This window comes from Gymnoscopelus braueri, assembly GCF_963280865.1.
Source record: "Gymnoscopelus braueri genome assembly, contig: SCAFFOLD_285, whole genome shotgun sequence".
Lineage (NCBI taxonomy): Eukaryota > Metazoa > Chordata > Actinopteri > Myctophiformes > Myctophidae > Gymnoscopelus > Gymnoscopelus braueri.
The window spans coordinates 3,002-27,930 of NW_027660632.1; the positions used below are offsets into that span (position 1 = coordinate 3,002).

At 40.9% G+C, this 24,929-nt stretch overlaps 2 protein-coding genes across 8 annotated transcripts in view; one reads left to right on the forward strand and one right to left on the reverse strand.

Annotated features, from left to right (window-relative positions):
- Positions 1-3,936: 3,936 nt before the first annotated feature.
- LOC308081345 (ras-related protein Rab-14-like) lies at positions 3,937-13,126 on the forward strand (the record flags this gene model as incomplete). Its single annotated transcript, XM_080457728.1, has 4 exons — positions 3,937-4,032; positions 5,655-5,742; positions 7,288-7,318; positions 9,504-13,126. Coding segments are annotated over 4 exons (396 nt in total), but the record flags the coding sequence as incomplete, so codon positions are not given.
- Positions 13,127-15,015: 1,889 nt separating this feature from the next.
- LOC308081343 (H-2 class II histocompatibility antigen, E-S beta chain-like) overlaps positions 15,016-24,929 on the reverse strand; it is a 57,929-nt gene continuing 48,015 nt past the window's right edge. For 5 of the 7 annotated variants that reach the window (XM_080457726.1, XM_080457723.1, XM_080457724.1 and 2 more), the window contains 6 exons: positions 20,600-20,872; positions 18,865-19,084; positions 18,300-18,367; positions 17,787-17,900; positions 17,158-17,214; positions 15,018-15,692 (listed from right to left, as the gene is read on the reverse strand). In XM_080457726.1, the coding sequence (XP_080313852.1) occupies positions 17,177-17,214; positions 17,787-17,900; positions 18,300-18,367; positions 18,865-19,084; positions 20,600-20,872 (713 nt within the window). In that variant the 3' untranslated portion in view covers positions 15,018-15,692; positions 17,158-17,176. Of the gene's footprint in view, positions 15,693-17,157; positions 17,215-17,786; positions 17,901-18,299; positions 18,368-18,864; positions 19,085-20,599; positions 20,873-24,929 lie in introns of all 7 variants that reach the window. The other 2 variants (XM_080457727.1, XM_080457722.1) reach the window with 2 other exon arrangements.

Consider the following 24,929-nt stretch of genomic DNA (forward strand, 5'->3'; position numbering starts at 1 on the left):
AGGACTCTGTCTCAGTGTGTCCAGTATGGATAATAGGACTCTGTCTCAGTGTGTCCAGTATGGATAATAGGACTCTGTCTCAGTGTGTCCAGTATGGATAATAGGACTCTGTCTCAGTGTGTCCAGTATGGATAATAGGACTCTGTCTCAGTGTGTCCAGTATGGATAATAGGACTCTGTCTCAGTGTGTCCAGTATGGATAATAGGACTCTGTCTCAGTGTGTCCAGTATGGATAATAGGACTCTGTCTGAGACAGACAGACGTCTGGTCCATACTGCTTTCATCATCATTATTATTTCATAGCATGTTTACTTGTTGGATAAAGATGGAACTCCTCAACCACCTGAACATGTGCAAGGGATAATGCATGGGGAGGTGGTCATTATTGAAATTTAAAGCCCGACAGGGCGATTCGCCTCGGTGGATAATCGCCCTGAAGGGCTTTAAATTTCAATAATGACTACCTCCCCATGCATTATCCCGCTTATTACACGGCTACTTAATACATAAATTAATAAGAGACTGTTGACAAAAAATAGGCTATAACAAGGATGGTTTTATTTAAGTTAGAATGTGTTTACATTAACCGCAGATAGTCTGCGCAAGAAAATATTCCCCTCTCCACATTCATTCATACTGTTACGCAGCTGCGACTCTGTCTCAGTGTGTCCAGTATGGATAATAGGACTCTGTCTCAGTGTGTCCAGTATGGATAATAGGACTCTGTCTCAGTGTGTCCAGTATGGATAATAGGACTCTGTCTGAGACAGACAGACGTCTGGTCCATACTGCTTTCATCATCATTATTATTTCATAGCATGTTTACTTATTGGATAAAGATGGAACTCCTCAACCACCTGAACATGTGCAAGGGATAATGCATGGGGAGGTAGTCATTATTGAAATTTAAAGCCCGACAGGGCAATTATCCACCGAGGCGAAGCCGAGGTGGATAATCGCCCTGAAGGGCTTTAAATTTCAATAATGACTACCTCCCCATGCATTATCCCGCTTATTACACGGCTACTTAATACATAAATTAATAAAGAGACAGTTGACAAAAAATAGGCTATAACAAGGATGGTTTTATTTAAGTTAGAATGTGTTTACATTAACCGCAGATAGTCTGCGCAAGAAAATAGTCCCCTCTCCACATTCATTCATACTGTTACGCAGCTGCGCTGCCTGCAAGCACATCACACCAGCGTCACATTAGCCTACTTAGTGTCAGTATTCACGTTAAACTGAACATTTCCATTGAAGGTACAGTGAGACAGGGTGAATGGGACTTCTTTGGGAATATTGAAGTTGACGTTTCTGTCATTCATCTCTACGTGTGGTTCTTGCCGTGGCTTTACACTTGACACACCTAGGAAACACAAAGACTAAAATCACTGCTGCTAATATTAGGAGGATACACTACTACTTATCGTGTCATTTAGTTACCAGACAGGCGACTATGAGAGACACTCACCAGCTGTACTGCTGTTGCCTGGATCGGAGGACAGGATCTTGCTCCACCTCTCCCTGTCCGTAGTGGTCGGAGCCCAGTAACTCCGCAGACTCCCCTCGCATCGGTGGCCAGTCACAGACATAATCTCCCTACTCTCCAGACCAGCGTGATTGATTGATTGATTGAAATTTTTATTAGGCAAAAGAATGTAAAACAACACAGTTACATTTATAATGCTTTTGTCTAAAAGGTCCGGCCAAAAAAGTCCTTGCGGACTTGTTTCCGTTGGGGTCCTTGAGTTAATTTCATAGACATATATAGTAGCAACCAAACAGTTCAAAAATCAACATGAAAATACAGATAATACAGAAAAAATACCACTATGTACAAAAAAAAAGCATGAAAAAATACAAAAATATGTACAAAAAAGGGGGGGGAAGCATGGAAAAATAAAAATTATATACAAAAAAAGCATGAGGAAATAAAAGATATGTACAAAAAAAAATCACACCCTGTGTGAAGTGGGCGGTGTCTTGCTAGCTAATCACAATACTGAATGGAGTCAACCAATCATGTACAAAAAATAAATACATTTATTGAAACACTCTTTATGATGGAAGAAACCATAACTTAAAAAAAACAAATTTATTGTTTTTTTAAAGTTATGGTTTCTTATATAGGGCTATGCACATGTGTCATGTGACACTGGCCAATCACAGTCCTGAATAGACTGTGATTGGCCAATCACGGTGCAGGGTTTGTTGTACAAATATCCAAACCTCACTTGTACATTTTTGGCCAATCACAGCGCAGGATTTGTTGTACAAATATCCAAACCTCACTTATAGGGGCGGTTTCACCGCCCAAAAAGAGGAGGGGGGGGGGTCGTCTGTCTACAGGGAAACTAGTACTAGCTCCTCTTTCGGCCTCCAGAAAGATGAGTTTTTAGGGCTGTTTTGAATGTGAGAGAGAAGTTGCACAGCTGTGCTCCTCAAGCTGTGATTTGTGTACCTCCTTGAAAGGCCGACTGCCTGGCTGATTCGGGGTAACATTTGCCCCAGGAAATTGTGCCCCATGGGCTCACGAGAGTACCAGACTGCTTCACTGTTCAGTAGCTGTTGGTCTTTCTTTAGTGGGTGAAGGTAGAACCCTTTAGCGTCAGGAGGGCAAAGGGATACATATACTTTTTAAAACTGACAACGGGGCAGTTAGGGTTATCAGGCTCTGCAAAGATAGATCCCCTGTAATTTTCTTTACATGGATCTCTGGCATCTTTATGGTTCTTGGTCTCAGCGTTGTGAGCGAGAGAAATATACTCACAGCTTTTCTCATCATGTTGTAGAATAAAGGAGTCTCTTGTCAAGTGTCTATTTCCCTCTCTGCCTCGCCTTGCCAGATGCAGTTGTACATCAAACCATACTTTACGGACCAGTCCGCTCGCTGTGTCCGCAGACAGGACCTCAGAGCGCCTGATGAGCTGTACATCTGTGGCTGAGATAGGGGGGTGGTGTTGGCTCACGTCTTTACCAGTTTTTCGAATGTTTTTAATGACAGATGAAAACGCTCCGTTGCTGGATTTGAAGGTAACACAATTCATTATGTCAAGCTTTGAGAAGTGGCGACATATCCCAGATCTAAGTGCCATGTAACTGGCAACTGAGTAGGTTTCTCCATTTCTATTTTGTACAGATGCATAAAACGAACGCAGCACCGGATTCAGGTTTTCAGCTCCATATGTGTCAAAGTCTGTTGACATTTTCTTTTCCACTAACCAGTCTCTAAACACGCTCATAGCCCATTCCGTGTTTTTTTTTTGTGTTTATTTCATGTCGGTCTTCTTCAATTTTGTTGATTTCTCTGTCGTTGAGTTGTCTGTGTCTTTTAGTGTCTCTGGTGTTGTCTGGCTTTGTGCGCGCTGTTTTCTTCTCGTTTTCTCTTCTTTACTGGTGACAGTTCATTCATTAACCACGACTCAAAAGTTACATTCTCTCCAAATATGTTAAAATTAACATTAAACAAATCGTCCATTGTTTGTTCTATGGAGAAGCGTAACGCTTTTTGCCACAGTGAAATATCTGATGTAAACAAACAAAGTTACCGGCCGCGACCTCTTACTGCGGAAGCGCGGAGTGATATGAGCAGTGAGGTGCTCTGAGGCTTTGATTACACAGCGGTCCGTTATTGAGCTCATCGGTCATTATCCAGAAATAATGACCGATGACTGACCAATCAGAATCGAGCATTCAACCAAGCCGTGTAATAATGTTAGTTAACATGTTCATGATGTGGATTCCAGACATGCACTTTATAATTCATTATGGTTTCTGGAAAATAGTGTCTCCTAAATGCCTTACTTAATGTGTGTGTGTGTGTGTGTGTGTGTGTGTGTGTGTGTGTGTGTGTGTGTGTGTGTGTGTGTGTGTGTGTGTGTGTGTGTGTGTGTGTGTGTGTGTGTGTGTGTGTGTGTGTGTGTGTGTGTGTGTGTGTGTGTGTGTGTGTGTGCGTGTATAGGAGGAGTACTTACAATCATCTCAGCAGCTGGTTGACAGATGCCAGGAACTTAACCAACCCTAACACAGTGAGCACACACACACACACACACACACACACACACACACACACACACACACACACACACACACACACACACACACACACACACACAGCCAGCATGGCTCCAAAACTACCCACACACTCCGGGGAGGATGAACCCTGGAGGATGAACCCTCATTTTGGTGACACCCTCCGTGACCTTACTGGCACAACCCTGATTAAAGTCAAAATATCCATTTGACATTTCACTATGCAGCTTATCATTCAGTTTACTGAGCAGAGACAACATTCATGCTGCTTTCTGTCACAAAGTGTCAAATGAAAATAGCAGAGATTTGAACCATGACTTTGGGGTTGTTGGTTCTAATCCACTGAGTCAGTGGTTCTCAACCTGTAGGGGGGGGGGGGGGGTCAGATCACACTGAAGAGACAATTTGAGGACTTTAAAGGAGGAGTTCACCCAAAAAATGACTTATTTTCTATCAATTGCACACCCTATGAAGCCTTGAATCCATGGATTCTTTTTTGTTTTGTCGCATTCCTAAGCTAATAATTTGATTCCTGTCTCCTACCGGCTAATGTATCCGGTAGGAGACACAAAGTAGATTATTTGTGTCTCCTACCGGAAATACACACGGTCATCAAATTATTGTCTTAGGAATGCCACAAAAACTAAAATAAATCCATGAAATCAAGGCTTCATGGGGTGTGTAATTGATAGAAAATAAGTCATTTTTTGGGTGAACTACTCCTTTAAGACCTTTTTAATACCTCAAAAAGAAACATATAGGAAGAAAAGAATAACACCATCACCAGTGTGATCACCAGTGTTGCATTGCTGAATTGGAACGTGGTTGCACTGTATTTGAATGACGTGACGCGCACGTGGCTTAACACCCACACTACAGCTCACACAATGGACCATTTGATACGCATCTATAGGCTTATTCCTATGTTCATGTACCTGGTGTGAGTCAGGAGCCTTTGTAAACTTTGTTGAGGTGTGAATTTAAAGTAGTTTTAAATCTATGCGTGTGCCTGAGTGTCCTCCTGGTCAGATGGTGGTTCATGCACGGTGTGCAAGGCCGTCCTATGAGCAATGCAACCCTGGTAATCACCAAAATAAACTATACAAACTGGTCAAACATTGGCCAAATTGTCACATAATATGAGCCAGACCCTAAAATGTCTAGACCCTTACACAGCACCATATCCTTCTAATGAAGGTACTACGGTATGTATATTTAAGAGACATTTTAGAAAATAGACGATCTACAATAATTAGACTCTTCTTTCTGACAGAAAGGTCTTTCTGACCCTTCAGGGGAGATTTCTCTGTTCTGCCGTTGGGTGTGGCCAGTCCTGTGGGGTCTCTGTTAGTCTAGCGTTGTCCCGCCCCTTTTCCTTATTGGCCAATGAAATCATATAAGACACCGGGGCGTCATTGGCTGAGGAGGAATTGAAAGGTTCCAGGTTTGATCCTCGTCAAACCCCAGGGTTAGTGTCAAAGTGTCCTTGAGCAAGACACTGAACCCCTGTCTGTCTGTCTGTCTGTCTGCCTGTCTGTCTGTCTGTCTGTCTGTCTGTCTGTCTGTCTGTCTGTCTGTCTGTCTGTCTGTCTGTCTGTCTGTCTGTCTGTCTCTGCAGGTCATCATCCTGATCGGTAACAAAGCTGACCTGGAGGCTCAGAGGGACGTGACGTATGAAGAGGCCAAACAGTTTGCTGAGGAGAATGGTGTGTGTGTGTGTGTGTGTGTGTGTGTGTGTGTGTGTGTGTGTGTGTGTGTGTGTGTGTGTGTGTGTGTGTGTGTGTGTGTGTGTGTGTGTGTGTGTGTGTGTGTGTGTCAGGGTTTCCGCTAGGCATTTTTTGGACCGGCCACCATGGCCGACAGGATTATATTTTACCGGCCAAAGAATAAATGTATCGGCCATATATTATAATTAACGTCACATGCGTGTTTGCACTGCATACATGCACCCAACTGATCATCAACTTTATCACAGATGCAATCTGTTCCTGTTTTTATAGATAACTAAATGATATGATCTGCTATATCATGCAGAGATGTGGCTTGCCAAAAATGAAATGAATAAAGTGGGCATGAGTGAACTGCTGCGTGACGAATACCAAAACGCCCGCTCGCCCCAAAACACAGTCGCCCCGGGGAAAATCCGGCGGTATTCGCCTGGTATTCCTAAACATATCAGTAAACTATGCCTAAACCTAACCTTATTCCTAATCTTAACCTCAGTAAAACTATACCTAATCCTAAACCTATTTCTACCCTTATCCTCAGTAAAACAAATACAAGAACCGCTGGTCCGCCTGAACAATGGGGGCGAGGGTGTTTTGGGGCGAGTCCTCCGGTTACCCTGCGCCAGAGCGCCACAGCCTTTCCCTGCGCAACACCGTCGCACAGTATAAACACATTAATATATATTTTGGGCTTTACATCGACTCTCATTCAACCTTGATATGCAAAAGTAGGTTTTGTTTTGTTTTGTTAACGTTAATTATATATGTCATGATATATGTGGCCTGCGCGAGGTTGATTAGCCTACTTGCCTCTATAGTTGCTTTCACCAACTTTCACCACTGTATCCATTACAGACAGACAGTCACTGTGCTTGCATAATATCCACGACCCACACGTGTTCGGGACGGGTCCCTTAATCAACAATTGGGTCCGGCTTGGTTCAGATTCTATCACCTTGGAAAATCCCGGTTCTGTTTATCAACACCGAGCGAGCCACCCTACTCAGCGCTGATTAGGAGGAGACACAGCTGTGTCTCTCAGCTGTGTTGTGGTGTATCAAAAATAGCAGACATACAAGCTCACAACGCGGCACGTTGAGACGTGCTGTGAGCTTGTAGCTCCGATATTTTCAACGAGTGACACCATCGTACAACGAATAGGCTATTCTATAACTGCAGCAGCAGCCGGCTGTCGGAATTAAACCACACAGTCAGATCATGATAAAAACTTTATAAATGATTATGATTTTAATGGTTGTAGCCAACTTCTTTATCCACATAATAATATTAATAATAGGCTTAAATGATAAAATAGCCTAATAACAGCATTTTCCCAACCGGCCACGGTGGCCGTGGTGTTTATAATTACCGGCCAATTAAACATTTTACCGGTCAATGGCCGGTAAATACCGGCTAACGGAGTCCCTGGTGAGTGTGTGAGTGGGCAAATTTGGATGTGAAAACGGTGCAGCAAATGTAATGGTTTTATTTTAATGAGGATTCTGTTCTAATCTTGTTGTTTAGGTCTATTGTTCCTAGAAGCTAGTGCCAAAACGTAAGTACACACACACACACACACACACACACACACACACACACACACACACACACACACACACACACACACACACACACACACACACACACACACACAATACTGTATGAGTTTGGTCAAATCACAGATTCAGAATCTTCAAGTTCTTGTCTCTCATTCACCTAAAAGTAAAAACTGATGATACAGGGGTTCAGTGACTCTAGTCACTCTACCCCCCAACCCAACCCTTGATGCTCAGTGCCCATTTTTATACTCTTTGGTTTGATCCGGCCGGGGAATCGAACCCCGACCTCCAAATCTCAGGGCGGACACTCTAACCACTAGACCAGTGATCTGAGGAGATTGAGACTCAAATCAGCTGATGGCATCAAATCAATCCTTCATGAGATCCTGCAGTAACATCACAGGATCATCAGTTCTTTGCTTCTTCTGTCCAAATGAAAAGAAATGATCCTAGATCTAAAACCAAAGCCTCACAATCCTTCTTCTGGTACGTGAAAAAATACGTTAACATTACAGTCATTTAGCAGACGCTTTTATCCAAAGCCACTTACAATAAGTGCATTCAACATAGGTAGGGAACGAAACTACTAATCACCAGAAGTGTTTAAGTGCATTCTCTTCTAAAACAAGCAACTAAGAGTATACCTAGCGCTACGGTAAAAGTGTCATATATCAGCTACCTACTGTCTTAAACAGATGAGACACAATAGGAACACCAAATGAGCAAGTTAACTCCTTCAGCCCGCGATACGTGTTGACTGCGTTTCTAATCCTTTGTACGACAGTATGGCTTCACAACGTGCAATGACAAGTATTATGTTGTATTATCTTTCATAAGTGGCCAATACGAATTAAAAGGTTATTGGAGCAAATGATTACTCATGACATGAATACTGTACATTTCAGTGTACCATTATTTATCCTAATAATGTGTTTTGAACTGAGAAAATGTGGAAAGCTGGATTTTGGAGACCTTTGAATTGACAGTGGAACCTAATAATTCAATAAGTTGTGGTTTGATAACTGTTGGGTCAATGTAAGTGAAGTGATGCCACTCTGTAGTTGTGGTCCATGTGGTCCTCTACTAACTACTGTTAATTATTCTACTTTCTACTATTAAATGAACATGTTGTGGTCCTCTACTTTCTACTATTAATTATTCTACTTTCTACTATTAATTATTCTACTTTCTACTATTAAATGAACACAAATCTATGTCCTCATCCATTCTTCACATCAGTGGATTGACCAATCAATCTGGAATTGCACGTGGGCATCGACCATGTGGGCATTGACCACCAGTGGATTGACCAATCAATCTGGAATTGCACGTGGTCAATGCCCACGTGGTCATTGACCACGTGGGCATTGACCATGGGGGAGCATCCCTGCATATTGGCATCTACGTAGCAGCCTACAATAAGAGACAATGACATTAAACTGCATGTTTTCACCTCCATGATGGCACACAGCACGGTGCACATTTTCATTCCATGGAGGTATAACAGTTAAGGGCAGATATTCTGATTCACACATCGTCCCCTAATGCTCTCCCTCCAGTTGTTAGAGAACCCACTCTTAGGACTTAAATCCAGGCTAAAACCCATCCTTGCATTACCCCATAGTTATATTTATTTCATTGTTCTGTCCAACTCTTCTTAACCTGTGCTTTTAAACTTAGATGGTCACATTCCCATTAATCTCTCAAGAACAGCTTCTGCACTGCGTTGGACATAGAACAAACAGCAGAGGGCGCTGTTTTTCATTTTCAGTTGGCGATGGGTTCCCAGATTGCATTCCCATAGCCCGGCTAGATGGTCATATTCCCATAGCCCGGATAGATGGTCATATTCCCATAGCCTGGATAGATGGTCATATTCCCATAGCCCGGATAGATGGTCATATTCCCATAGCCTGGATAGATGGTCATATTCCCATAGCCTGGATAGATGGTCATTCAATTCAATTCAATTTTATTAACTTTTATTCACTATGTCATATTCCCATCTCTCTCTCTCTCTCTCTCTCTCTCTCTCTCTCTCTCTCTCTCTCTCTCTCTCTCTCTCTCTCTCTCTCTCTCTCTCTCTCTCTCTCTCTCTCTCTCTCTCTCTCTCTCTCTCTCTCTCTCTCTCTCTCTCTCTCTGTGTCTCTCTCTGTGTGTGTCTCTATGTCTCTCTCTCAGTGGTGAGAACGTGGAGGACTCGTTCCTAGAAGCAGCAAAGAGGATCTATCAGAACATCCAGGACGGCAGTCTGGACCTGAACGCTGCCGAGTCCGGTGTCCAACATAAACCCTCGGTCCCACAGGGGGCCGCACGCCTCAACACAGACACACACACACCCAGAGACAGCTGTAGCTGTTAGGACACACACACACACACACACACACACACACACACACACACACACACACACACACACACACACACACACACACACACACACACACACACACACACACACACACACACACACACACACACACACACTGCCCCCCATTCACTGTATGTCAAAACTTTGACTTAAATTTTTTTGTATTTGTTTTAAACAAGTTATTGTTAAAGTAAAGGTTGATTAATGACCAGTAGAAGCAGAGAGAGAGAGAGAGATCTACAAGCCCTATAGACAGAGAGATCTACAAGCCCTATAGACAGAGAGATCTACAAGCCCATTAGACAGAGAGATCTACAAGCCCATTAGACAGAGAGATCTACAAGCCCATTAGACAGAGAGAGATCTACAAGCCCTATAGACAGAGAGATCTACAAGCCCATTAGACAGAGAGATCTACAAGCCCATTAGACAGAGAGAGATCTACAAGCCCTATAGACAGAGAGATCTACAAGCCCATTAGACAGAGAGATCTACAAGCCCATTAGACAGAGAGAGATCTACAAGCCCTATAGACAGAGAGATCTACAAGCCCAATAGACAGAGAGATCTACAAGCCCAATAGACAGAGATATCTACAAGCCCTATAGACAGAGAGATCTACAAGCCCTATAGACAGAGAGATCTACAAGCCCAATAGACAGAGAGATATACAAGCCCTATAGACAGAGAGATCTACAAGCCCAATAGACAGAGAGATCTACAAGCCCTATAGACAGAGAGATCTACAAGCCCAATAGACAGAGAGATCTACAAGCCCTATAGACAGAGAGATATACAAGCCCTATAGACAGAGAGATCTTCAAGCCCTATAGACAGAGAGATCTACACGCCCAATAGACAGAGAGATCTACACGCCCAATAGACAGAGAGTGTCTCTATAACACACTAACTGTCTCTATAACACATTACATTCATATTAGCATGACTTCTCACACAGTAAGTAGATATTTATGGCTGTAACTCTGCTTTGATCTGAAGGGTTAAACAAAGACCTTATGAAGGGTTTGTCAGGCTTTATATCCTCACTAATGATCTGTGTTTACATCCCACCAATAATCACTAATGATCTGTGTTTACATCCCACCAATAATCACTAATGATCTGTGTTCACATCCCACCAATAATCACCATAACAACACATTTCATCTTTATAAATACGTTTTATCCTCCTCACTGCTGTTGTATCCTGACTCCTCCCCGCCCAGCTTGTAGATGTGTGCAAATCTTTGAATATATAATATATCAATACATTTTTAACTCAAATCTTTGAATATATATATATATACATTTTTAACTCGCATCTTTGCTTCTGGGGGTCCCTGGAACAACATATTTTGAGATGGGGGTCCACGGACAAATACATACAATGTTGACATGAAAATAAATGGAGCACCACTGATATAGAAACATAAGTTTAAATAAAACAGACATTAGAGACATTTGTAGAATCCCCAGAAGCAACGATTTGACTTTAAAATGTTGGCTTTAAAAACATCTATTCAAAGATTTGTATTCAAATATTCAAGACTATTTAAAAAGAAAACCCAAAACTCTTCAACCTTCTATACTTGGTCAACTTTACCTGAGTTGACTGTGTACTTGGTCCTCTCTCTTTTCCCCTCTACACCAAATACTTTTGCCCTAAAAAATAGCCGATCTACAAGCTGGCGATGAGAAAGCTATGTTCTTCCCCAGAATAGATCCTCTAGGGTTCTTAATAACTGCAGTAATCTGTTTAGTGATCAACTTGTTGCTTCAGTAGATCTATAAGCTCAGTCTGTTTAGTGATCAACTTGTTGCTTCAGTAGATCTATAAGCTCATCAGGAGAACGGTTCAAAGCGCTCACATCAGGTACATGTTTTTAACATGTTTTTAACATGTTTTTAACATGTTTTGGCAGAAGCGTCATGCATGTCAGAAAGCCTTATTCATGATGACTCAGCGGAGCATGTAAAACAACATCTTTATCTCGTCTCATTTGTAAATATTGTACATTTTGTGTCAGTCGTCTGATAGGATTAATCATTAAATATAATGAAAACAGCAGAAAGCATTCTGACTACAGAGTTTAAAATGTGATTTATCTTATTCTGACTTTAATCAGAATCAGGGTTCAATTATCTCTCTTGCGTTACCATGGTGATGACTAAACCCACCCACCATGTCAACCAGTCAAGATGTAACACTCTGTTACCATAGCGATGACTAGCCCCGCCCACCATGTCAACCAGTCAAGATGTAACACTCTGTTACCATAGCGATGACTAACCCCGCCCACCACGTCAACCAGTCAAGATGTAATCTGAGTTCCCAGAAGTTTTCGCCCGCTCTCATACAAACGGGAGGGGCGAAGGAACTTCTGGGCCAAAGCCCTGCTATCTGTGGGCCGGATGTGCGTTGCGCTCAGAATCTGAGCGGACACGCCTCTTACCGGTCTACTCGTCTAAAAAGTCCGACGAGAGGCAAACAGCAGTACACAACAATGGCGGCCGCAATTTCTCAAGGGGAAATTGCTTCCCGTCGCTCCTATTTACTTGTAAGACCCACTGCATGTGGATCCCGCCCCCTTTTCTTCATTGGCTGTTGATTTGAATCAGAAATCAGTGGCCGCGCCCCTGCTGTCCAGGCTTTGAGGCGAAGCCTCCCAGACTAGTCAAGATGTAACACTCTGTTACCATAGCGATGACTAACCCCGCCCACCACGTCAACCAGTCAAGATGTAACACTCTGTTACCATAGCGATGACTAACCCCGCCCACCACGTCAACCAGTCAAGATGTAACACTCTGTTACCATAGCGATGACTAACCCCGCCCACCACGTCAACCAGTCAAGATGTAACACTCTGTTACCATAGCGATGACTAACCCCGCCCACCATGTCAACCAGTCAGGATGTAACACTCTGTTACCATAGCGATGACTAACAAACAAACAAACAAACATTAAACCAAACATTCCATGAATTATTTCTACAGGATCGTTACAGCATTTACATTGAATGGAACTAAAGCGTCTTAAAGGACAACTAGAGTCTTTCAATGAGTTTACTGTGTTTTTAAAGAAATAATGAACCCCCCTCAAAGACCCCTGGGGGTCCCCGGACCCCACTTTGAGAACCACTGATTTAACTGATGAAGGCGGAGTTTCATTCCATGTATGAACAGACCCAGTTTTTGACTGACAGCTGTCCTGTCCAATCCCGAGGCCAGAGCCTACATTAATGAATGACACCTCTCTGTTCCTGATTGTTTTTTCTCTGTAAAATAATAATAATAATAATAATAATAATAATGTAAAATGCTTCTTCAGATTCTTTGATATTTATGTAATTATGTTCTTCAGCTGTACTGTACATTGTACAACCATGTGGATGCAGTTATTTATAAATAAAGAATATATATATACAGTACATACTGAATGATGTGTTTCTTTTGAACAGCATTATGCAATAAAGTCAATAAGTAGAACCAGTAGAAACATACCCTTCTTTAATAGCTCTATATAGTAATCATTACTATAGATTGGCTCGTGATTGGCTGAAATTGACAACCCACCTGCAGTGAAATGTAAGAGAACATGAGGCACAATTATGTTTGTTATTCCTTTATTGATATTGTGACATTCCATTCAAACCAAGCAAATTAAAGCCAAAATCTAACATCTGAACTTCAAACCATTCATGAACAGGTGCAGATCCCAGGGGGAAGGAGGGGACATGTTCCTCCAATAAAGTATTTTTGAATAAATTATGTAATTTCAAATATAAGGAAGCGATTCCACTTTTGAAATCATTCTCACATACAGTAAACACAATACTTTATGAAGGTTTTGTTTTTGCCACCCGTGTGTCCTGATCATCAACAACTACCAAATAGATGAATCCACAAGCTTCATCATCTTCATCATCATCACTTGTCCACAAAGCTGTTAACTAGTTTAATGAGTGAAGTTCAGCCAATATGAACGGATAGAAACACAACAGTGGAGCTGAAAAACGGAAAGATAAATAATACTGACCAAGGAATATCTAAACTGTCCGAATTAGACACATATTTTGTTCTTTACTTTAGTAAAGTTTGCACAACCTTTCTGTTATTGTTGACTCTCATGTCACTGTCACAACACTGAGCGCTCAATTAACAAATAATATAATTAAAATTAATAATTAAAACCTCATGGGATGATGGGACAGGATAGACTGAATGTATGGATGTATTAAATTGAAATGTATACATCTAGGAGACATTTAGGACACTTCACCAAGTGTCCTTCAATTAGTGCTGAGTAATGAATTATTATTTATGAACTGACAGGAAGCTCTGCCCAGTTCTCTAAGAATTTTAGATATTGATCATTTACAGTAGATATGTATAATAAACGGAAGGTATTGATTACTGGATGTATTGATGATTAGTCAAATCAGGATCCAAAAATAAGAAGTGAACTCTGTGTTGGTGATATTATTGATGAGAAGATTCCTTGTTTGTGGTTCCCTCCTAAGTTGTAATGATATCTGCTCCCCTCCTCATGATTACATATACATCATTACTTAATATAAATGATTGCATGTCATCAGTGTTTCCACTCATTTGGGTGGATCCAGGTCGACCCATCACCTCGAACCACCCTAGAGGGTCCAGGTCCACCCATCACCTCAAACCACCCTAGAGGGTCTAGGTCCACCCATCACCTCAGACCACCCTAGAAGGGCTAGGTCCACCCATCACCTCAGACCACCCTAGAGGGTCCAGGTCCACCCATCACCTCAAACCACCCTAGAGGGTCTAGGTCCACCCATCACCTCAGACCACCCTAGAAGGGCTAGGTCCACCCATCACCTCAAACCACCCTAGAGGGTCTAGGTCCACCCATCACCTCAAACCACCCTAGAAGGGCTAGGTCCACCCATCACCTCAAACCACCCTAGAGGGTCTAGGTCCACCCATCACCTCAAACCACCCTAGAAGGGCTAGGTCCACCCATCACCTCAAACCACCCTAGAGGGTCCAGGTCCACCCATCACCTCAAACCACCCTAGAGGGTCTAGGTCCACCCATCACCTCAGACCACCCTAGAAGGGCTAGGTCCACCCATCACCTCAAACCACCCTAGAGGGTCTAGGTCCACCCATCACCTCAAACCACCCTAGAAGGGCTAGGTCCACCCATCACCTCAAACCACCCTAGAGGGTCTAGGTCCACCCATCACCTCAGACCACCCTAGAGGGTCCAGGTCCACCCATCACCTCAGACCACCCTAGAGGGTTCAGGTCCACCCATCACCTCAGACCACCCTAGAGGGTCTAGGTCCACCCATCACCTCAGACCACCCTAGAGGGTCTAGGTCCACCCATCACCTCAGACCACCCTAGAGGGTTCAGGTCCACCCATCACCTCAGACCACCCTAGAGGGTCTAGGTCCACCCATCACAGGGAAACAGTGATGTCATAATAATCGTAACACATTAATTATCACACATTATAAATGATTACATAATAAATGACTTATGGTCAATTATAAAATAATAAAACCTTTTTCACAAACATGGCTGACAAAAAGTGTCATGTCTATAAACCTAACCTTAACCCTGACCTTTAACCTCACAAACACTATGTCTATAAACCTAACCTTAACCCTAAACCCTGACCTTTAACCTCACAAACATTAGTCTATAAACCTAACCTTAACCTCAAAACCATGTCGACCTGGGCGAAACACCGGGAAAAGACCGCACACTAATTACCGTTAGCCTTGGCTAGCCAATTAGAATTGTAATTGTTTGAAGGAAACATTTGTGAAAAAGGTTGATGACGTCATCATTGTGCTGCTGTCATGATTATTTAAAAGATTGATGATGTCATCATTGTGCTGCTGTTATGAGTATTTAAAAGCTGAATGGACACACATGTATTTCCTCCTCTCCACCAGGGGGGCAGCGATGACTCTCTGCTTCTCTGAAAACACACCCAGGTGTTCTGTGTAAAGACAATAAATCAATAAGAATCACAATGTATTAACTGAGTGAACATGTTAACACTTTAGAATAACCTTCCCTTATAATAGTAAATGACTCATTTCCAAACATGACATGTTTGTTAAAAGTTGGTTAATGATTAAATGATTTAAAACTATACTATAAATAGTAAATAGATCATGAACAAGTTATTAGTAAACTAGTTAAAAACCTAACCTCCCAGCAGCCTCCCTGCAACTACAGTAACCATCAAAGTAGAAACAACTCAGTCCATTCAAACAACGTTTGACCAATACTTTGTCAATAGTGTATCTTAGTAGGAAGGGCAGCTCAGTTGGTAGAACACTCTCCTTTGGACCACAAGGTTCTGTCTTTGATTCTGATAGTGATGGAATGATCAGTGGTTTCAATGAACTGAATCATTGGGTTCAGTTCACTGAAATGTTGTGTTCAATGAACTGAGTCATTGGGTTCAGTTCACTGAAATGTTGTGTTCAATGAACTGAATCATTGGGTTCAGTTAACTGAAATGTTGTGTTCAATGAACTGAGTCATTGGGTTCAGTTCACTGAAATGTTGTGTTCAATGGACTGAGTCATTGGGTTCAGTGCACTGAAATGTTGTGTTCAATGAACTGAATCAATGGGTTCAGTTCACTGAAATGTTGTGTTCAATGAACTGAGTCATTGGGTTCAGTTCACTGAAATGTTGTGTTCAATGAACTGAGTCATTGGGTTCAGTTCACTGAAATGTTGTGTTCAATGTACTGAATCATTGGGTTCAGTTCACTGAAATGTTGTGTTCAATGAACTGAATCAATGGGTTCAGTTCACTGAAATGTTGTGTTCAATGAACTGAATCATTGGGTTCAGTTCACTGAAATGTTGTGTTCAATGAACTGAATCAATGGGTTGAGTTCACTGAAATGTTGTGTTCAATGAACTGAATCAATGGGTTCAGTTCACTGAAATGTTGTGTTCAATGAACTGAATCACTGGGTTCAGTTCACTGAAATGTTGTGTTCAATGAACTGAATCATTGGGTTCAGTTCACTGAAATGTTGTGTTCAAATGATTGAAGTTCATTTGAACTAGTCGTCTCTTCACTTCCGGACTTGATCACCTGACCGTCCTCTCAGGCTATGGGATCTAAACTCCTGCAGGCTGTAAAACATGTTTATATTTGAATGATGATGAATGGTCCAAACAACACCCCCCCCCCCCCCCCCATCTGACCACATGGGCATCAGTGTTGTCTGATACAACAAATCATTTGATTATTACATTTTATTATTAGGTTCATTATTATCAGAAATGAAGCAGAAGACACATGATAATGTGAATTCACACGACCGGGATGTTTCACCAGGCTATTTGTTTCACTTCTTACACAAGCATGTTGTTTTGTGTATGTTTTATAGTTTTATATTTACAAAAGAAAATAGTACAAAGAAAGAGGAAGTGAACCTAGGTGTGTGGGAGGAGTCTAAAGATCGTCATTGGTTGTCGGCACCAGAATACGACCTGATAGAAGAAGAAGAGAGACAATTAAAACACACACACAAATAAATCCTATGTACTGTATTGTGTGTATTTCTCCACAAAATGCATAAATGTGCACACAATAACACAACAACACAACAACACAACAACAACAACAACACAATAACACAACAACACAACAACATTAGGGTTCAGTCATCAGGGTCACATGTTGCATCAGAACTAATGTGACTAATGTCACCTCGTTTCTTCCACTGGTAGTATAATAATGAATGAAATGTGTTAATGAAACATGTTAATTAAACATGTTGATTAAACATGTTAATTAAACATGTTAATCACCTCATTTCTTCCACTGGTAGTATAATAATTAATGAAACATGTTAATTAAACACGTTAATTAAACACGTTAATTAAACATGTTAATCACCTCGTTTCTTCCACTGGTAGTATAATAATGAATTAAATGTGTTAATGAAACATGTTAATTAAACATGTTGATTAAACATGTTAATTAAACATGTTAATCACCTCATTTCTTCCACTGGTAGTATAATAATTAATGAAACATGTTAATTAAACATGTTAATCACCTCGTTTCTTCCACTGGAAGTAGATGAATCCAGACAGGAACAAGACCAGACCCAGAACCAGACCTGATGCTCCCATGGCCACCTTGTTCTTCACTGACTCTGGCATGGAGAAATCTGACAATACAAATATTATATTATAGTATATTATATATTATATTATATTACATTATATTAATTATATATATATATATATATATATATATATATATATATATATATATATATATATATATATATATATATATATATATATATATATAAATAATTCTATAAATTCTATAAATGTCTTTGTACCTTCAGCCATTAGTAAACTAAGATGATGGACCTCATCTAGATGTGACACTTAAGCTGTATGTAGGTGAGGCTCCTGTCATGACCTTCTTATTAGAATGTTTACTTTTTTAGGATGTTTTAATGTATTTGCATTTATTTGCATTTCTAGTTATGTTGTAGTAGAGTATAGATTACAGTAGAGTAGATTACATTAGAGTATAGTAGATTACAGTAACTGACCCCAGTCCATCTTGATAGGCGCGGTCAGGCTGGGATGTTCCACCATGCATGTGATCTTCTCTCCTGATCTGTAACACACACACACACACACACACACACACACACACACACACGTATGTATAGCGCGATCACACACGGGTCTCTGTGTGCGGTCTGTGTTGCCTACCAATTAATGTTTTATTTTTAAAGAATATATGTATAGGTGTCTGTTAGGTGTGTACCTGGGTGTGTACTCCAGGTAGGAGTGGTACTGGTAGTACCAGTAGAGGTGTGTATTTCTATGTATAGGTGTCTGTTAGGTGTGTACCTGGGTGTGTACTCCAGGTAGGAGTGGTACTGGTAGTGCCAGTAGAGGTGTGTATTTCTATGTATAGGTGTCTGTTAGGTGTGTACCTGGGTGTGTACTCCAGGTAGGAGTGGTACTAGTAGTACCAGTAGAGGTGTGTATTTCTATGTATAGGTGTCTGTTAGGTGTGTACCTGGGTGTGTACTCCAGGTAGGAGTGGTACTGGTAGTACCAGTAGAGGTGTGTATTTCTATGTATAGGTGTCTGTTAGGTGTGTACCTGGGTGTGTACTCCAGGTAGGAGTGGTACTGGTAGTACCAGTCTCCATCAGACAGCTCATCGGTAGAGGAGAGGCCAGAGGTCAAAGGTTCTTGACCTCTCCACCAGGTCACCAGGATCACTTTAGGATAGAAGTCGTAGCTGCTGCACCTCAGCATGTGAGTGTGTTCACCACGACGAGGGGGAGTCTCTGACTTCAGTCTCACTTTGGGCTCCACTCCTAAAAAATATGATTATTATTATTATTATTATTATTATTATTATTATACCAGTCATAGGAAAATGTCATTATCATTAATAATTGTATAAATGAGATCCAGAAAGCTGCAACACGGTTGATCTTCAACCAGCCAAAATGTTCACGTTTGGCCTACAAAGCAACCAAAGGTATGACACCCCCATATCTTCAAGCCTGATCCAACCCTACAACCCCTCCCATAGCATGTAGACAGATAACAGGTTCATTGTAGACCTGGCTCCCTATAGTTTGTTGGTTTCAATTTACAGATTCTTTATTTGTTTGATATTATACTGTTTAGACTGATGATAGGTTCTTGGTTTACCTATGATTCTAGATTACTATTTATATGCATTTGATGTATTACCTCATGTTTACCTTGTTTACTGTAAATCACTCTGGATTAAGAGCGTCTGATAAATGACTACATTGTAAATTGTAACTGTAAATGTCAGTGTTTGGCCACCAGATGGCACCAGAGAACAACGTTTCATAGAATACTGTAGATTCTACAATATTCCAGTTTTCTACAACATAGAATGCATTTATATAATGTCATTTAAACATATTAAATCATTCACAGTTACACAGTGCTTTACATGAACAACAATAAACCAAGCAATATCATTTAATGAAAATAGTTCAAATGAACAAGAGTAGAAACAAACAAAACAACACACATAATCCTGTAAAATAAGACTAAAGTGATTAAAAACATAGAAAACAAACTAGTAAAGACAATAATTAAATATAAAACCAGGGTAAATGAAGTGTATAGAGATAGAGGTGTGTTTTATCCTGAATGGTTCTTTTTAAAGTTCATTTAAAAACATTCATCCTGGTGTCTCTATTTTAGGAAGGTCATTATATGAGGGTGAAAACACTCAGAAATAGATCTATATGTTTCATTTATACTCTGTGTACGATGGTGACACCACATGTTGTGAGCTTGTAGATCTGCTATTTCCACTGTGTGACAGCGTGTTAGGATACAGTATGAATCAGGCTTAAGTGTTTAAGATGATCTGAAATGTTTCTCAGAATATTGACCCATTCAAAACAGGAACATATCTGTGTCATTTTACATTTCTTTGGCTTTCTTTATTCAAAAATAGCAGATCTACAAGCTCATAGCGCGGCACAGAGTGCCGCGCTATGAGCTTGTAGATCTGCTATTTTGTTTTTAAATCGTGAGAATGTGTGCAAATCTTTAAATATATATATTTTTAAAGCAAACATTTGTCAAATATGTTGTTCCAGGCACAGAGGCACAGAGTGTCGCGCTATGAGCTTGTAGATCTGCTATTTTTGAATAGCCAAAGAAATCATAAATGACACAGATGCGACCCCGGATTGAATGGGTTAATGAATGTTTTATAATCATTATCAGATCAATATTAACACCATGAATCATCTCTGAATAGAATGATTTATTATGATGTCATGTTATAGTTTATGAGGTGATGAGTGTTGAGTGCTGCTCTGAGATCAGCTCACCTCTCTTGTTCAGAACAGTGCGGTAGTAGAGCTCAATGTTGGGTTTGCAGAATAACTCTCGTTTTGCTCTCATCACAGCCAGTGTTCCAGGATCTTTATTCCAGCGCTCTGCGTTCTTCACACCAAACTCAGTGTATCCAACAAACTGATCTACTCTACTGTCCCACCTGAGGACCTCATCACCATCAAAATTCCTTGACTCTATGAACTGTATGTCCTTCAGCTCACTGGAGTTAAACACACAGCGGTTAGCCACATAGAGCACATATCCATCTGGAAATAGACAATTAAAAATGTCATTAATGTTCAGTTTTATTATCATGTGTATAATATCAACACTAGGCTAACTGCCCCCTATCGGCCAAACATGTCACTACATATACAGTCTAAAATAGTTCAGGATGTGAAATCTGTCATTACAATTGTTTTAATGATTGAATATCTTAAATACAATGTCTGTCTGCCTGCCTGTCTGTCTGTCTGTCTGTCTGTCTGTCTGTCTGTCTGTCTGTCTGTCTGTCTGTCTGTCTGCCTGCCTGCCTGTCTGTCTGTCTGTCTGTCTGTCTGTCTGCCTGTCTGTCTGTCTGTCTGTCTGTCTGTCTGTCTGTCTGTCAGACCCCATCATGTATTTCAGGATAACAGAGATAACACTCACAGAAAGGTTGTTATTTAGAGAGAGAAATGCCTCACAATATGAATACATTTTAATGTGTTTTATTTTGATGGTAAAGGTCCTTACACACCGGGGCGAATTCTTCATGCGAATAAATATGTTTTTTTTAAAAACCTTATAAAGTCAATGCAAGCGTCCACATCAGTTTCGCGAAGCGAAAAAGCTTCTTTTAATTATTCGGAACGAGTCCGAATTTTGCGTATATTCGCATATTCGCCGGTGTGTAAGGACCTTAACTGTTGTATAATGGACCCTTCGCTAAGCCCCACCCACTCCACTCTGTGACTGGTGGTGCGAAGTTAGTCACACCCAGGCCTGGCAGCGCCTGGCAATCTCTGCTTCTCACCCATTGACTTGCATGTTAAATGACGGCTTTTCCCCTTTAAAATAATCGATCATTTCAGCAGCAATAGCTTCAAAATTTCTTCTAAATCTAGTCAACAAGGCCTGCAGTAGGCTATGCACTGGACAAATGTGCATGACATTATTTCAATAAACTAAAAACACGGGAAATGTTAGAGGGCGTAATAGCCATGGATACACGACGGTCGTCTGTCTCGACCGTCATGGATGAATTTCAACCTGGTGTTTGCACTTTCTCCATTTATAGCCCGTACATCTACAGAAACGTTCATATTTCAAACATAAAGTGCTTATCCCATGGCCACGGATGTTACATTTATGTACGGGCTCTCAAAAGTACCCGTATCATCCGTATTGTTCAATAAAAAGCATTTTAATCTGATCGGTGGCCATTTTCTCCATATGCTTTCAACTAAGCGACCCTATCGGTTGGTAGGTGTATTGCACTCTGATACATTATAACTCTATGAGAAAATGGCCACCGATCGGATTAAAATGCTTTTTTATTGAACAATACAGAATATACGGGTACTTTTGAGAGTCCCGTGCATCATTTTAACATCCGTGGCCATAGGGTAAGCAATTTATATTTGAAATCTGAACGTTTATATAGATGTACGGACCGTAAATGGAGAAAGTGCAAACACCAGGTTGAAGTTGATCCATGATTGTAACAGGAGTTTTCATGTACCGCAGGGTAAGACTACAGTAACAGTTAATAAATAGACGAACAAATGAATGAATATACTTTAACGTGCGGAATCCGAAACAGGCAGCGCTGTGATTCTGAATTTTGTTACGATTACGGTGATTAGTGACACCACCTGGGCGAGTGAGTCGTGTAACTTTCCCGACGTTAAACTGTGTATGTGTTCAACAACTCAGCCATGCAGCCTTGCAGTTTAAACGCAGATTTCAGCTTGGGAAAATAACCATCCAACGGTTTTGGGTACGTGGAATCTGTTGCTGGTTCATCACCATTGCGTTATCGTGGTATGATTCCTGTTCTTGCTATTATGTTGCAAATTATTGTGTGTGTGTGTGTGTGTGTGTGTGTGTGTGTGTGTGTGCGGGCGAAATAACATTGACAGGCAGCTATGGCAGGTGACGAAAGCTTGCCAGACCTGTGCCAGGCTAACAACGGTTGCTAAGCTGGCATTGGACAATCGCTTTTGGGGTGGGGTTTAGCGAAGGGTCCATTGCGAACGCGGGAGGGCGCCTCCGACCAAGTGGAGCTTACTATGGGTGCGTTCGGAAATACAGCACTGAGCGCACTGGCCAATACAAACTAATAGGCGAGTGCGCTCCGGTGTGCAATATCCGAACGCACCCTATGTAACCCTGCTTGGGTTGTGTCTCTGTGTCTCTGTGTGCACTGCATCTCTGTCTGTGTCTCTGTGTCTCTGTGTGCACTGCCTGTCTGCAGCTCCTCTGACATAAGTAAATGTCCAATTTACACGTACCATACATCAAATGAAAGGTCTTTGAAAACTGAACACACCTGTCAAGGTTGTGTTTAAGCCCGCCCCTTCCCCCGGAAGCCACGCCCCGGAGAAGGCTCCTAAAAACTCCCCATTGAAACCCCATGTTAAATGAAAAGTGCCCGAATCGCTCCGAAACTTTTTCTACCCCCCCTAAGTGGGGGTCTACGAACAAATACATCGGGCTCGGATTTTGGCTCCGCCCCCCGGAAGTGGGTGAAACAGGCACTTCAAACACTTTGTTGAATTGTTTAAAAACATTCCAAGTTTTTTTTTGGTGAATTTGTATTTTTCTAAGATGCTCCTTTTAACGCAGATTTTTATTTAAAAAAAAATATTTTTTTTAGTGGTTACTTTTTTTTAAATATTTTTTTTCATTCTTTTTTTTCTTTTTTTGCGTTCGCTTACCGCGTTCGCGCGTCTTACTTGTCGTATTATCTTGGATTTTGACATGATTCATGTCTTTTAATTGAAAATCCAAGTAAAGATATTAAAGTGTGTGTGTGTGTGTGTGTGTGTGTGTGTGTGTGTGTGTGTGTGTGTGTGTGTGTGTGTGTGTGTGTGTGTGTGTGCCACAGCCACAGAGTAATAGGAGGCAGGCGGGGCTAGCAGCCAGTGATGGAAAAAAGTACTCAAATGTTTTACTTAAGTAAAAGTATCAATACTGCAATATAGAAATACTCTGTAACAAGTGAAAGTCCGGAATTCAAAATATACTTGAGTAAAAGTACAAAAGTATTGGTATGAAAATGTACTTAAAATTCCAAAATTCCAAAATTCCAGAAATGTCCCATTTCAAGTTTTCGAATCTTTTGCAAATGGCAGATCTACAAGCTCACAACGTGTCACATCGCAACGCATTGTGAGCTTGTAGATCTGCGATTTTCAAATAACCAAAATGTATATAGGGCTGAAGTGGTTAATGTAGGTTTTGTAATAATAATCAAAATCTGTAAAGTAACTATTATAAGTTTTCAAATAAATGTAGTGGAGTTAAAGTACAATATTTGGATCAGAGATGAAGTGGAGTAGAAGTAAAAGTATTGAAAACGAGAAATACTGAAGTAAAGTACAAATACTTCAAAATTGAACCTTAAGTACAGTTACTTTCCACCACTGCTAGCAGCCCACACACTGACTGCAACTCACTGTGAGAGACGAGGGAGCGTCTTCAGGTGAATGGGACAAGTGATTAAGAACCATTGGAAGCTAATTAAATAACAATAGAATAGTTAAAGGACGACTTCACCTATTTTCAACCTGTCTTCATATAATTGGTCCTCACTAATGCTCATGATAAAACGGTAAAATGTTCTTCTACTCAATCTGTGTCTCAGAGGAGGGCTGTGGACAGTTCAGAAACCCGTCTACCAGTGACATCATCGGGGGAATCCAAGCTAATAGAAAATGCAGGCTTTGTATTTCTGGAAAGTTGCAATGCAATAATGTTCCCCCGATAATACAAATCTAAATACAAAAATTGAAATCTTGTTGGAAAAAATAATCCTGCCTAACAATGATGTCACTGGTAGACAGGTTTCTGGACTGTCCACAATCCTCCTATAAGACACAGACCAAGTAGAAAAAATTGTACCATTTTATCATGAGCATTAGTGAGGACCAATTATATGAAGATAGGTTGAAAATCGGTGAAGTCGTCCTTTAATGAGTGGGGCGGGGCCACTCAACCCCCCTCCTCCCCAAAGCTACATTTACAGCAGGAAGCCACATGGGAGGAGCTTCACACAACTGATTCAGTTGTGTTCATGTATGAAAAACATACTATATAGCCTACGTTAGTGTGTGTGTTCAT